Raw genomic sequence first — 15,529 nt, 5'->3', positions numbered from 1 at the left:
CTCGTCGCGCAGCGGCCCAGCGAGCGCTTTCGGGCGCGCCCCGCGGGGCGAAGAGTCCCGAAAATGAAGGCCCGTGCGCCTCGTGGGCAGGGAAGCGCCTCCCGGGCGCACCTGCGCCGCGGCAGGGAGCGACCTGTCGCTTTGTACCAGCCCCACGACAATAACGAGACCGTAGACTTTTAGTTTTAATTGTTCCGCAACCTCTTCTCTGTTTCCTGTTGCGGGGACCATCCGCGTGTATTTTAATTTTCTTCTGTGTTGCTCTGTGCCTTACCAGAAGGAGAAAAAAGAGAAGAAATCTAAACGCCATGAGAAATCTCGGAAGAGAAAGGCTCCGACGGATGAAAGTGAGCAGTCGGAGGATGATGCTGACTCCCCGAAACTCAAGAAATCAAGGAGTGGAGTTAAAGAAAACGGTGATACGAGAGTAAAAAGCCTGGAGAAAACGAGATTATCTTCTTTAAACATTAAATCCACTCACAAAAAAAATCACAGTAATTCCAGTGAGACGTCAAGTGGTGACGGTGACAGTGACCCAGAGCAGGTAAGAGTAATGATGGCTTCAAGTGTAGTGATGTGTTTAGCTTTCAACTCCTGTGTTGCAACAAGATTAAAGTTAGAACAGGTTATCTTTCCTTTTTTTTTTTTTTCTTTTTTTTTTCCTCCTTATCAGTGGAAAGGCTGCTGTAAATTTTCAGGGTTTAAAGCTACTTGAGCTGTCCCTTCCATCAATTATTTGCAAAAATTCTAAATTATGAAAGCCCTGAAGTTCTAGATCAATGCACCATGGTTTCCTCACTTCCACAGTCCGTTACTGTGGTAGCTGTTGGCAGACAGACAAGCTGCAGTGAGATGGTACTTTAATATGATTCAGCATCATTAGATGTTATTTTAATTGCCACAAATATAGTTTAATTGACTGCTTCTTGGTATTACGACTACTTCTCTAGTAAAACAAGAATTATTTTGTTTTAGCTAGTGGAAAAACAAAAGTTATGGTTTTTATGTACTGTCTTGTTAAATAAGTTCTTAATGTGATAAGATGGTCCTTAATGTAATAAAATATAGTGTTGTAACAGTTTTATAAGTCTTTTTAAGCCTTTCTGTAAGAGTGTTTTTATTTGGTCTGACTATTTCTGCTTGATTTAGGTTCCTTTAAAATTGTTTGACATGAACAACAAGTTGTTTGTTTTTTTTTTTAAGAGAAACATCTTTTTGTATTTAGGACTTATTTTGAAAAATCTTTATACCTGTATGTTCTGCTGTTGCTTAGTTTTATTTCTTGTTCCAAGTGATGCTTCACAAAGCATCCAGGGTTTCCATGGTTTCCAGGGTTAGCATTCATTCCTCACAGTTAGCATTTTAATCACCATGCTGTTAAAAAAATATATGGAAGTGACACATGACTGAGTAGGTGCGTTTGACGTTCTACCTCATAATATTATTCTTTTGGGGATCGGTTTCTGTATCTGTAAATCACTGCTGTATTAATTGGGAAGTAGGAAATAGGCTAGATATCAAGCCTGATTCTTACATATTACAACATATTTGTTAGGCCATTGGCAATTATTTAAAATTGAATGTTAAAATTCAATTAAGAGTTTTCAGGATTTTAACTTGGATTTTTTGCTTTTACATGGTTATGCCGTTAGATATGAAACAGTCTTAATTTAAATTACAGATCACTTTTGTCTAACTTTGAAATATCGTAGTAAGTAAAATAAAGAAGGGTCTTTAGCTGCATCTGAAATACTGTCACTGAAAATTTGACCATTGGGTATGACACCAGTGCCTGTGCCGTTACATTGAATTTTCTGATGGTCATAGGATATTCACGTGGAATGACTTCTGATTTGTGTTTACCTAACAGGAGATGACAGAAGAACAGAAAGAGGGTGCCTTCTCCAATTTTTCTATTTCCAAAGAGACTGTTCAACTTCTTCAAGGTAAATTTCTTGGCATGATGTGACCATAGAAAGTAAATGATCTCTGTCGTGTTTTTATGCTCAACCTATTCAATCAGTGAGCTTTGAGATGTGCTCTGCTTGCATGTGTGCAAGCACAGGTGCTATACAGAAGACATATTGATTGCCTACTCTAAATACACCTTTGAATACAGACTTTTCTGTTTGCAATATTGCTCAGCCTTTACAGTAGAATTTTAAATGACATGAGCTAAAAAAAGAAAAAATTCCTGTTTGAGAATTTTTCAGCTAACAGTTATTTTAGTGTGAGTAAAGGAAAACCAGTTATATTTAGTATCCTTGATACAAGTTTGTGCATGCCTTAGTATGAAATTAAGAGGAGACTAGAAGTTGTTTAGACATATGTTTTATTTGAAAGAAAGAGGTTTGCATAGATAGGTGGGCAGTATTAGATAAATAAAACCACTGTAATTAAAGACTTTACTTAAAGCTTAGTAACTTCATCTGTCCCAGAGAGCACAATGTCTGGTGGTATGAAGTAGGAGAATAAAATGGACAATTCCAGGGGACTCTTTACAGATGACCTCTGCAATTAAATAAATCGGTGGAGGTGATGTTATTGTCATGACTTACTTTAAAGTTGATGGAAGTTCTGCTTGGGATAACTTCCTCTGAAGAATATACAAGAACACTTGTAAAATTATTCTATTGATGAAGTGTGTTGAAATTTTTACAGCTCGAGGAGTGACATACCTGTTTCCCGTGCAAGTGAAAACCTTCAACCCAGTATATTCTGGCAAAGATGTAATTGCTCAAGCACGAACTGGAACAGGGAAAACATTCTCTTTTGCTATTCCCTTAATTGAAAAGCTTCAGGGAGAATCACAGGATAGAAAAAGAGGCCGTTCACCAAAGGTAACTGTGCTTAGTTAGAATGCTGATTTTGCTTTCTCTGATATTTGAGTGATTCAGAGTTTTAACCCACTGGAAAAGTTTGTGTAACAAACTTTTAGTTTGTTTTAGTAACAGATTAGTGACTTTTTCTGATTGATAAAAGCTGTCTACTTAAATATGTTTGTTTAAACATGTAAATAGTGAGAGTTTTTAAAAATAGACTTAGTTTTCACTAGGACCATGACCAGAAATTGAAGCTTCTGCTCCCGAGAATGCAGATTCATTATGAGCTGTCTGCATTCTGCTAGGGAATGCCAGGTCTGTTTTTTCACAGAATTCTTATGATGCCCTCCAAAACTAGATAGGCCAAAGCTTATCATATCCCTATTAGTATTGGAGGGGTTTTTTTGTCAGTTTATTTCACCTTGTCACCCATCTCATAGGTTACTGAAACTCATTCCAAAACAAGTACTAGCTGTTTTGTTTGCATCTGCCCGTCATATTCGCTGTCTGACTGAGAATGCTGGCTCTAGATTTGTCACAATCTCGCAGAGAAGGGACAGCTTTCTTTGAGGGAGCCACAAGTCTTAAAATAAAATTCAGGCCTCACTTTACCATAGTACGATCCCATTTTCTTTTTTGTAATGTGTTTCAATGTTGAAAGAAGTAACAGGATAAGGATTTTAAGGTTCCTTTTGTCAAGCTGCTGATACCAGGTTTGAGAGCAGTACTGCAGTCCCATGTTAAACTAGATTAGAACTCCTAGCTAGTAGCTTGTCTGTCACCTGCAGTGAAGCCTGTGTATTGGAAGAGAAGATGGGTCTTCGGTTGGTTCTGCAAGGATATCGGCATAGGCTCCAGAACCATGCTGAACACTGGCTTTGCAGACTGAATGTATGTTTCCTTGAGTCATAAGGAAGCTGAGAGACAGTTTCTTACACCAGAACTGTGAAGCATTATTCAGCATGTGTAAAAACCTTTTATTACCCAAAACCTTCAGTCTTGTACTCAAACAGCATATGTGCATGTAGAAAAAAACTTGTAGCTGATCTGTTCAAGTGTTAAATAAGATTCAAGTACCACTGTCCGTCTCATTTAAAAATAAGTTAGCCTGTCCTAAATGAGTATGTGTGGAAGGAGATTAATGATGATACAAGAGACTTAAGCAGTGTGCTTCTCTAATCTCTGCTTAGATAATTATTTATTTAAACCAGTTGTTTTTTGTTTGCATTTTTTTAAATGATGTAAATGGTCAGAACTAAACTAATGATTACAAGTCTAGTGGTTTCTTGGCAGAAGCCATGCTGAGAGAACATCTGTCTTTCTTCTGTCTAGGTACTTGTTCTTTGTCCAACGAGAGAGCTGGCAAACCAGGTTGCCAAAGATTTCAAGGACATCACAAGGAAGCTAACAGTAGCTTGTTTTTACGGAGGAACTCCATATAATGGACAAAGTAAGTGACACTTAATCACTAATAACTGAAATGTCGATTGACTGACATATTTGAGAAATGCAGTTGGGTCCTTTCAAACACACACTTTTAACCCAAGAACTGGAGAATATTCATGGAGAATTTAGTAGCTCAGAATATAACTTGTTATGGTGAGAAATAACCGTAGCTCTGAATTAATGCTTGGTGTTCCTTGTCTACTCATGTACTTTCAATTGAAGTGAAAGAGATTATAATGTGTTATACTCAGTATTTGGGTTTAGGTTTTGTAAACATTTGTATTTTCTTTAAAAAATGTTTAGTATTAGAGCTGTGAGTGACTGGGTTTTTTGTGTGCTAGGGGATATCTAGAGGATTTGTAAAGTGGAGAAGAATATATTGTGACAGCATAATTTACTGTCTTGATGGCTGTAAACAAGGCAAATGAGGGCAGGAATGAGAATAAGCTCTAAGCTCTTTCTTTGTAATATATCTTGAGTTATTAGGGATGATTTTTTTTCCCTGCAGAACTTCAGTAAGGAGGTGATTTCAGTAATTTGAATAGTCAAATAAAGTTTTTTTTTGTTTGTTTGTTTTTGTTTGTTTGTTTGTTTGGTTTTTTTAAGTTTCCAATTAAGGTAGACAATTTGGGAAGAGCTAACTGTTTCCAAAGTATGTTAAAAGAAGCTCTTTGCCACTTTATTTAAATCATGGGGAGAGGGAAGGGCAATGGGAAATCTTTTTTCCTTCAGGAAGAGCAGTAGAACTTCTTTCTACCTTACCAGTTCTGGGTTTTTTCCTCCAAAATTTTCTCCTGTTCTTCAGTTATTCTCACATTTGTAAGGAGAGGACTTATAAATGGTTTAAGAAGTTGTTTCATTATTATTTAGCTACCTGTTTCTAATGTAGAGAGTGCTCCCTAGTTCACTGCTAACTCCTCTTCTGCTCTTCCCTGTTTTATCAGTTGACCTCATGAGAAGTGGCATTGACATTTTGGTTGGGACACCTGGTCGAATCAAAGACCACCTTCAGAGTGGCAAGCTGGACCTTACCAAAGTGAAACATGTTGTACTTGATGAAGTTGACCAGATGCTGGACATGGGATTTGCTGAGCAAGTGGAAGACATTTTACGAGTTGCATACAAGAAGGGTAATCTCAATATTTAAAAAATAGCATTAAATATTAGTAAGAATTTAGTCTGCTAAAATACAGGTCTATTTTTATGAAAGTTGCAAGGTTGCTTTTTTTAGAAGTTACTGAATACTATATATTATAGGGAATGTACTGTGAACGCAGTACATGAGGAAGTGATGCGAAAGTGGGAATCATTCATAGGACCTTTGCAAAGCTTAAAATCCAGTACCTAGGGATCTGTAAATAACTTTCTTTAGCACCTCTCTAAGTTGTACGTGGACTTCTTCCAGTTAAAAGGAATTGGAAGCTTTTTACCCTTTTCAGCACTTGAAAACAGACTGTATTTTGGGTCATAGTAACTTTTTTCCTAATCTTGAAAATATTTAGACTTTCTAGGGTATTTTTTCTCCAGATATTGGGAATGCATAACTTTAAAAAGCAGAATTGCCTTCTTTATTTTATATACTGATATTTGACCTCATATTTTTAATAACTTGGATGATCAACTTGTATACATCTGTGAGATGAAACGTACGAAGTTTGTGAAACATTGTTTTGTGTTTTAAGATTCTGAAGACAATCCCCAGACACTACTGTTTTCTGCAACTTGCCCACACTGGGTGTACGATGTGGCTAAGAAATACATGAAGTCTAGATATGAACAGATTGACCTTATTGGGAAGAGAACTCAAAAGGCTGCTACAACAGTAGAAGTGAGTAGTCAATCTAATGTGGAACATTTTCAGGCCTCTTCCCTTTTCCTTTATACTAAAAATGATCATCCCATCCTAAGGCACATTATCAGGGAGATGTTGAAAGTTGTTTTGAGTATTATTTTTTTAAGCATGAGGTATGTTACAGCTACTCAAACTGTAGTTTGGGATCTGTCTGTCTTCTCACAGCATCCAGTAACCTTATGGACATCTCAGGTAGAGTAAGGGTTCAGTTATTAGTTTTGTTGGTTTTCAGAGAAAAGCACTATCTGAATTTTATCTGAGTTGGAAGCAAAAGGCACATTAACATCAGCCTGGCTCTTTTAAATCACCACAGACATCACAGTTGAATTCTGCTATTCTGTGTACAGGAGGTTTTTTCAAGCTTCCAGTGGTGTCTTGCCTCAGTAGGCCTTTGCTTACTATGCATTAAATGCCATAGCAAGGAGTACAATGCATAAATGCTAGAATCCCAAATTAATTATCTTTACTTGATAAAATAAGATTTTTTTCTGCTTAAGTACTGCTTAGCAGTTACGTTGACAGATCAGTTGGATATACCATAATTGTATCGATGGGGTTGAAAGAATGTTAATCTTGTGATTGAAAAAAGCTTTTAACACACTGTATTTATTTGTTTCACTTTATCTGACATAAAGCTTTAGTTGATAGAGCTGTGATAAAATATTGCACCCCTCACTGTCTTCCAGAGAAATGGTGCAACATCTCCTGGTTTGGTTATTTTTTTTTTTTTCCTTACTTTAAAAAAGTGATTTGTAGACTGTCATCTTTTTTTCCTCTTATTGTAATTATTATGCTTAATGTTAGACTAATCAAGGGGGACAGAAGAGCCTTAAGGGTTTTGCATGTTCTGGGAACCAAAGTTAACATGTTTTTCCCATCAGGAAACTGTAACTCTTTAGTATTTCTGGATTTTGTAGTTTCAAATGTATTAAAAAAGAATCTTGTGTTTTTATGTATTCTTTTCCATAGCATTTGGCAATAGAATGTCACTGGTCTCAGAGAGCTGCGGTTATTGGAGATGTCATTCAGGTCTACAGTGGCAGCTATGGGAGGACCATTGTCTTTTGTGAGACTAAAAAGGAGGCAAATGAACTGGCTCTGAATGCTTCAATCAAACAGGTATTTTATCATCTGTATTAAGTAACAAAATCTGTCAGAGATCTATCAACTGTTATGTTGATACTAGAACTATGCTGAGTAAGTTCTAAAGAGAGACTTTCAAAGTGGATGAGGCAGGCTTTTGGTGGTCAGATAGTTTAAAAACTGCCAAAAAGAATCTTTAAAAAAAAACCAAACCAGTTGAAAGATTACAGCGTGATAGTCTTCAGGACTAGGCTGCACTAACAGAGACTGGGCTACAAAGGATTTTTTTTCTTCAAAGAATAATTCTTATTGACATTAAAGAAACAGTTGTGAATTATTTTTTTTATAGAGACTGTCTTGGATTAAAAAATGATTGTATACTTAGAGAACTACTAGGATAACAGGTTATAGCAGTTACTGAGCTGTGATGTTGACATTAATTAGTAGTGTTGTGAGGGGCAGGTAGAATTTAGAGCTGTAATGTACCAGGTGCTGTATGTGTGTTTTCATTAAGGTATTTATTAGCTGTTGTGAAGAGTTTATAGATGTGTAGACAGAAATAATTCAATTTGCTATCTCTTGTGAATGGGCTTTAGTGTATTCCTGAGATTTGTGGTACACCACACTCAAGCACTGGTAGAAAAAGAATTTGTTGATGTGGTGGTGCAATATTTATGATGTATAGTGACACTGGCACTGCATGCTCGTTTTTGGTGGTGGTATCACAGCAACTACTTTTTCTGTAAATGTTTTCATTGAGGAGATGGGCTAAATTATGTCTAGAAGGCAGCACAGCGTTATGTTCCTAGGGAAAGGAGAAGTTTTTTCATCCACCACAACTGTGTTCAGGAGTGTTTCTCCCACACTCCTAGATGACCTCACTAGCAGCTAAACCTGAGCGTGGAGCCTTACCCTGCATTACTGGTGGTGTTAGTGGTATCAAATCTTGCATAGGCAATGCAGAACTCTGATCTTGGCAGGTAAGAGAAGGAAATTACTTAGATGTTTCTGGTTTAGCATATTAATACTTGCTAACAGAATATATGTCTTACCAGCTGACATTAATCTAAAACTGTCTGAAAAGAGTTTTTGAATTCTGTGCTTACCCTAGCATTGTGTTAGTATTTTTTCAGGTCGTTCTCTGTTTACATGTGGAAAACATGGTAGCCATCTACAGGCAAGCTGTGAAATGTGAAGTGGAGGAATAAGCAATTTTTGTATGTTTGATCTTCATAGTTGCTATTGCTGTGATACAGGGCTTTCAGAATGTTTGGGTTAAAAAAAAAAATCTTTGAAGCTGTAGGTTTTTTTTTTTTTTTTTTAGGACCACTGCTATTTTAAGCCTTTAATTGGTAGGGGGGAAACTAATATATTAAGGGGGATTAAGAAGCAACACTGCTTTGGAAAAAATGTCTAAATGAATACTAAGAAGGTCTGAGAAAATTGCCGATGACTTTTGAAACAGTAAGCCTTGCACAGGTAGCGTTGGTGGTAAGTTAGGGCATAGTTGTTTTCATAGGTCACAGTAGTTAGAGGTAGAGATAAGAAATGTTGCGATTCTGTTTTCCTACCTTCATTAAAGGTCTTTGAGGTATGTGAATAAGAAGTACTGAGTAAATATTGTAAGACATCTAAAATATAAACTCTAGTAATTCAGTTCTTCTGTATCTTGCCATATGATGGCTATCAGATACCAAGATATTGTACCCAAAACTGATCATAACATGGATCACTGTATTGGATTTTGGTACAATCCTATAATAATACTGTTTTTCAGGATTGCCAGTCGTTGCATGGTGACATTCCTCAGAAGCAAAGAGAGATCACACTGAAAGGTTTTAGAAATGGTACATTTAAAGTTCTGGTTGCCACCAACGTAGCTGCCCGTGGTTTAGATATTCCTGAAGTTGACCTGGTTGTACAAAGTTCACCACCAAAGGTAGGAGATGGTTATGTTGGGTGTCTTGTAGTAATTTATAAGTTTGTTTTAAAGTAGTAAATGCCACAGAGAGTATATATGGCATGTCATTTAAGGGTAAGAAATGTCCTCATATATAGAAGCAGTTTCTTAGAGGATTTTTTTCCGCTGTGTCAGTCCCTAGTATGTTTAAAGATGGTCTCCTTAAAATGCCTTCTTTTAAGGCAAAAATGATTCACGAAGTAGGGGCATATATGAGGAGGGGACCCCAACAGTGAGAACTTGGCTGGATTAAGAGGGTTTAAAAGAAACAAGGTAATTTTTCAGTGAATTCTCTATTAATGTCTAAGTAATCATGCTCAAGTTGATATGCAGAAGGGTGAGTGGGATTGTTACAGAGGTATACATACTCAAATTGTTTTCTCATATTCTCTGTGGTGATGCCAAAATGAGACTTAGTTGACCCATTCTCATGGTTCTGGCTTTCAAATCATGATTTTTAAAGGGCTATGGAAAAGCTTAATTGTTTTACTTTAGTGAAACAGTTATTTTAATTAAATTCTCTGATGCAGTCATTGTGTATTGCTCAGGCTTAACTGTAATAGCTTTTACTGTTTACTTTTACCAAGTTATGTTGAATACAATGAATTGATTAATTTACAATAAATTAGATGAGTCATAAGGCTATTTATTTTGAAGGATGTGGAATCCTATATCCATCGTTCTGGACGCACAGGTCGAGCTGGACGAACTGGGATCTGTATCTGTTTTTATCAGCGAAAGGAAGAACATCAGTTAAGATACGTGGAACAAAAAGCGGTAAAGTATAGTTTTCTTCTAATCACAATCACTCAAGTGTACTGTGTTAGAGTAGCATGTAAAATCTTCATGTTTTGTTCAATAGTTCAATTACAGACTATACCTTACAAAGCATCCAGTTGAGGTTCAGTTACCTTGCAGAGTTTGGGTACACTGTGTTACTGTGGAACAGGGAGCATGCTGCAGATTCTCATGCCCATGCTTTTTCAGCAAATGCCAATAAGATTGTACCCATGGAAACGAGAGAAAGCTAGAAGGATTTCAGTTTAGTGTTCACTCTTGCTTATCGTCTGATCAGTGATTTGCATATGTATAGCTCTACTAGTAGAGAACAGTTACCTCAAATTTTGCACTTCGTACACTGTTCCATATGGTAGTTTTCTCACCAATGAAGTATTCAGTTGGGATGAGATGGTTTAGTCTTGGAACATAAAACTCAGACTTAAATTAATATTCAGCATTCGTAGGACTTTTTTTTCCCCTGGAATCTGCCAAAATGTCTCTATTTCAGTTTAAGGTCACTGGATCATTTAAACTGACCTGGAACATAAAAGGCTTTTAAGTGTTTCCCATTTCCCTGTAAGCTTAACCTTGTATTTTTCACTAGCAAAAGTTGGAAGTTAAAGGTGAAAAGAAGAAAAACAATAGATTTAAATGCTTGTTTCATTGACATCCAATACTGTTTCTTTAGAATTGCATTATTTATGGTCTTTGATCTGTATTTTGCTTTTTAAATTTCAGGGCATTACATTCAAGCGAGTTGGTGTTCCTACTGCAACAGATATAATCAAGGCTTCCAGCAAAGATGCCATCAGGTGTGTTCAGTGACTCAAGCCCTGTTATATCTTCCCATCTTCCTAGTTCAGATGGGCTGTTTGGATTGCTTGTTGCTGTCTCCCTGAACTGATCACTATTGAAGTCTTGAACTGCTGTTTCTCTTCTATTCCAGAGCCTAGTAAATGCTAACGTATAACTTCCCCCTCCTCCCCCTTTTAATTACTTAGGTGTCTGGATTCTGTTCCTCAAACTGCTATTGAGTATTTCAAAGACTCTGCTCGGTTGCTAATAGAAGAAAAGGGACCAGTTAATGCTCTGGCTGCAGCTCTAGCCCATATTTCAGGTGCTACCTCCATTGAACAGCGTTCCCTGCTGAATTCAGATGCGGTAAGGGTGTACGGCTTAACATTTGAACCTGAAAAAAACCAAACACACCTCTGTGTTGTTTAAACGGAGAATTATTTATCTCCGTATGATTTTGTTAATGGGAACTGTACTTAAGCCATTAGGAACTGCCGATTTAGTTAAAAGCAAGAATACTGTGGCTATAAATACGCTTGCTCTTCCATAACAGTATCCACTTGAAAACTTATTTTATAAACTATAAATTAGCAGGTGTCTCATGTCTGATAGATGTGCTGAAGCTTGTTCCTCGGACTGAATGGTGCTCACCCACTTTTTTACTCTTTAGGGATTTGTTACAATGATACTACGCTGCTCTGAAGAAATAAACAATATGAGCTATGCTTGGCGAAGACTGCGAGAACTGATGGGTGACGATGTTGACAGGAAGGTGAACAGAATGTGTTTCCTCAAGGGGAAAAGGGTAAGCTTTTTTTGTATCTTTGCTGCTAAGCTTTTCTGGTTGTAGCCTTTTCTCAGCAATTGTCAGGGGAGATACTTGGTCTTGCTTTCCTCATTCCAGGCTCTGTTGATAAGCACATGACTTGGGTAGAAAGATGGGTCTCAATCTGTTTTATTAGGGCTTAGGCATGTCAGGGGCTTAGGGCTCTGCTCCACTGACATGCTAAAGGAGATAGTATAATGCAGTATGAAGCATGGCTATAGGGATAGCAGAACAGGTAAAAAGATACAAACAGTGTTTACAGTTCCTTAGTCATAGAACAGGATTTCTTTGGACAGTCAGTTCTGATAGTACATGTCACTTGTATTTCTGATACCCGAAACTGAAAGATCACAAAGTTACTTTTTGGTCTGCCTACTCAACAGTGTTGCAACAACTCCAGCAAAACTCCCTGAGACAGTTATTTTGTACAAAACTTACTCCCTTCACTACTCTTTTCTCAGAATTCGCATGCATTTTCACAACCATGGAAATGTACAATCAAATAGTCTGTCCAGGATTATTTGTGGTGACACATAGGACAAGGAATGCTTGTGTCCTGCTTTAGTGAGTTATTAGGCATTATTGCTCATTTGCTCTGTCTTTGTGTTTTTCTGGGTGTATTTCTTGTTTCTCGGCATACCCAGATCAATAAAATAGAACAGAGATGCTGTGATCTTTGATGACTTAAGTTGCATGCTGTCAACACATGCTGTTCTCTTATCCCTTCTTCTGCTGCTATTTTTCCAGTGCTTTCACACACTTAGATTGCCATGCATACTTCATTCATATCCATGTTGAAGTTTCCATCACAGACACCGTGTACCAGGTGTTGTTACGGAGAATGATTCAGTTTGTGTTTCCCTGTCTTTATGTGGTTTAAGGTGGTGTGGGATGAGGAGAACAGCAAATAAACTAGAAAGACCCCCAAAACTATTTGAAGATGAGTTGAGAGGACACTTCAGAGGCAGATGTTGAATTAAGTTTTATGTAGAGATTTGTAATAGAAGCATTAAGATTGGTATGAGTGCAGATGGAACAGGTGCCTTTTGGAAGTACCAAATGGAGAGAAATGTAAAAATGGCAGGTATTGATGGAGCCTAGTTTAGCAAATCATCAAAATCACAGCACATCTATATGCCAATACTGAGGATACCCAGACTTGGTAAACTAGAAAGCCTAAAATAAGGGTCAACCTGCACTTGAACAACAGTTTAAAGACTTTTTTTTTTTTTTTATAAAAACAATTCTTGTCTTAGGTGCTGTGTATATTCTCTTCTACGTTCCATCTTTGTGTAAAAGTTAACCTGTATGTCTTCCTGTATGAATTTCACACATAGTTCACCAGGTTTCTTGGCCAGACACTTCTGATTTTAAATGTGACTTGAGGACACTTCTTTGTGTCAGTGAACTATTTTTACTAGTTCCATCTCTGAATTTTTTTCTTAATGCACCCTTCATGCATGATGTTTGATATTGCATTAATTGGTGAGATTTGTGTTACTGTCCTTGCCTCTGTCTTTATTCACAGCATTGTTCTGTGTTTGATGTGTGGAACACTATCTATGGATTGGTTTTGCTACATCAGATTTGTAATTCTCAATACCCAGATTGCTCATTTGACCGAAGAATAGCATTTTAACATGTTAATTTTGTATTGTACTTAATCATCCAAGTAGCTTAACTTCAGATTTTTGGTCTGAACCTAAGTATTCAGTTTACTGGGTGTATACATTTCTTAGCATAGATTAAAAATTCTGATTTGAAAGAATTTACAAAATGAGTAATGCAGAAACCAATAGACCACAATTTAGGATGGAGAGGGTTATAACCTTATTGTTAAAGAGCAAGAAAATATTGGAAGTACTGGCTATGCAGAGGGAGAAAAGAGAAATATGTTTTTATCTGAGGAAGACATTAAGGAAGTGCAAGTATTGTTTTTTTGAGAAATATTGATGCAACTCTCTCAATGTTCAAATGTTTCAAAGTATCCTAAATCTATTAAGAAACCACTTTGGAATGTAAAACTGTTCTAGTAAGTAGATTTGTAGGCTCTATTTTTTTTTTTTTTCAGTTGCAGTCAGTCAAAAGGCTAGACTTGTATCCATTAAAATTATTCTCTTTTTAGGGTGTGTGCTTTGATATTCCTGCAGCAGACCAAAAGGAAATAGAGGTATGTTAATAGAAATTTCTGGTTACAGCAGACTGTAGATGGAACTGGCTGGACTGAGTTAGGCAGAAAACTTTATGTAGCCTGTATCCTGCCTTTCCTAGTGGCAAAAGGGATGGCTTTGAAGGAATTGAAGAACAGAACAAGCATACAGTGTTCCTTTCTTAAAGTATTCCCCTGTCTCCAAAAATCTGCAGCTTGAAACTTTTACACTGAGAAGAGTGGTGGCATGTACAATCCACCCCTTTTTTTATTACTGCTGCTGCATTAATCTTTGTAGGCAACGAGTCTTGTTACACTATGAAATCCTCTATTTTCTGTTCCCTGCCCTCATTCTTTTCACCCAGAATTCTCTCCACAGGAAAGTGAACTCCAGGTTTTTGCTTCTTAGGCTTAGTATCCCCATGCAGAAATCCCCTAGACTTCTAATCTTTCTTTCAGGTATTTCTCCTTTAGTTCATATCCTTACCCTCATGTCCTAGCATTCATTCACTCCTAAATCAATGTTTTGCTCTGGATTAGAGGGGAGTTGAGGGGAGGGTGTGGATTTGTGATCAGTAATAATTATAGTGGTGTTCTTAATAAATGAAAGATGGAGAAAGAGTTGACTGCTCTGTAAAGCTCTGCTAAGAGTTGACTGCTCTGTAAAGTGGGTTTCCATTCTGTTCTGTCTGAGGTATACTCAGTCAGTTGTAGCTCTTAGGCTTAAATTTTTTAAACCAGTATTGACCACTTTAGTTAGAAACTTGAATCCCTTGTATTAGCTCACAATTTTTCCTTTTAAATTCAGAAAAATTAGTAATTAGTAAATACTCTGTATTTGCATTCTTAGAATTTAACTTACTGTGTCTGACTTTATTTCAATAGGCAAGATGGGAAGACTCAAAACAATGGCGTTTGTGCGTGGCAACTGAATTACCTGAGTTAGTAGAATCACAGCGAGGGGGAGGCGGCGATGGCCGAAGCTTCTCAGGGTCCAGGAATGGGCGGCGTGGTACCTCTGGTAGAAACAGATTCAGAAGCAGAGGCCAAAAACGAGCCTTTTGATTAACTTCAGCAATCCGGAAGTGGAAAAAATGGGACTGCAGTATTTTATATTACAATAAAATAGGCTGTTCCTTTGTGTTTGTACCACTTGAAAAAATCTGTCATTCAGATTTTTTTTTCTCAATACTACTTTGGTCATAAACCAGATGCTTTTCACTTTAAAAAAAAAACAAAACCAACAACCCCCCACAAAAAAAACAAACTCCAAAAAAACTTACAAAAAACCAACCAACAACAACAACAAAAAAAGAAAAATAAAACTTATTATTTCCTTTCTTTCTTGTATTGCCATTTCAACTGTAAGACCTAAATCTTTATTCCAGAATGTGTCTGTTGCATTCAAAACTGTAGCCTGACTCACTGTATAATTACAAATCTTAACTGCCAGTCAAACCTGTACATTTTCCAAAAAAATAAAATATTATTTTACAAGTTCATATCCTGTTCGGAGGTTTTAAAAGCGCGTGTGTTGGGCAAAGGCGAGTGGTGTAGATGAGTATGCGCAGCGGGAGGGTGTTGATGGTACCGGAGGCGTTTCCATGCAGTGTTACTGCTGGCAGCCGTTTTGCCGGTAGAATTGAGGGGGTTGCAGTCGCCCGGCTGCTGGAGCCCCGTGAGGGGAGGGAGAAGGCGGGGACACGGTGCGCGGTGCCGCGGGTGCGGGGGAAGCCGGCGGAAGGGACCGGCCGTGCAGCGCCAGCGGAAGGGGCGGGCTGGGCCGGCGCAGCGGCTGCATGGGCGGGGTGTGGGG

General features: G+C 37.6%; 1 protein-coding gene across 1 annotated transcript; it reads left to right on the top strand.

Moving 5' to 3' along the window:
* The first annotated feature begins 63 nt into the window (after positions 1-63).
* Positions 64-14,778, top strand: LOC104520006 (nucleolar RNA helicase 2). Its single transcript, XM_010170135.1, has 15 exons — positions 64-171; positions 278-544; positions 1,871-1,946; positions 2,662-2,840; positions 4,155-4,272; positions 5,213-5,398; positions 5,951-6,096; positions 7,090-7,239; positions 8,981-9,142; positions 9,821-9,940; positions 10,682-10,755; positions 10,945-11,104; positions 11,409-11,543; positions 13,690-13,734; positions 14,599-14,778. Exons 1-15 carry the CDS (start codon positions 64-66, stop codon positions 14,776-14,778), a joined length of 2,106 nt encoding a protein of 701 aa, XP_010168437.1.
* Positions 14,779-15,529: the final 751 nt, after the last annotated feature.

This window comes from Antrostomus carolinensis, unplaced genomic scaffold (genome assembly GCF_000700745.2).
Source record: "Antrostomus carolinensis isolate BGI_N321 unplaced genomic scaffold, ASM70074v2 scaffold50556, whole genome shotgun sequence".
Lineage (NCBI taxonomy): Eukaryota > Metazoa > Chordata > Aves > Caprimulgiformes > Caprimulgidae > Antrostomus > Antrostomus carolinensis.
This window is presented reverse-complemented; position numbering and strand designations above follow the sequence as displayed.

Bases quoted from the DNA above. Each gene is read 5' to 3' on its own strand.
- LOC104520006 (XM_010170135.1), top strand. From the start codon at position 64: ATGAAGGCCCGTGCGCCTCGTGGGCAGGGAAGCGCCTCCCGGGCGCAC. The intron at 4,273-5,212 runs GTAAGTGACACT...CTGTTTTATCAG, and splicing joins AACTCCATATAATGGACAAA to TTGACCTCATGAGAAGTGGC. The intron at 11,105-11,408 runs GTAAGGGTGTAC...TTTACTCTTTAG, and splicing joins CCCTGCTGAATTCAGATGCG to GGATTTGTTACAATGATACT.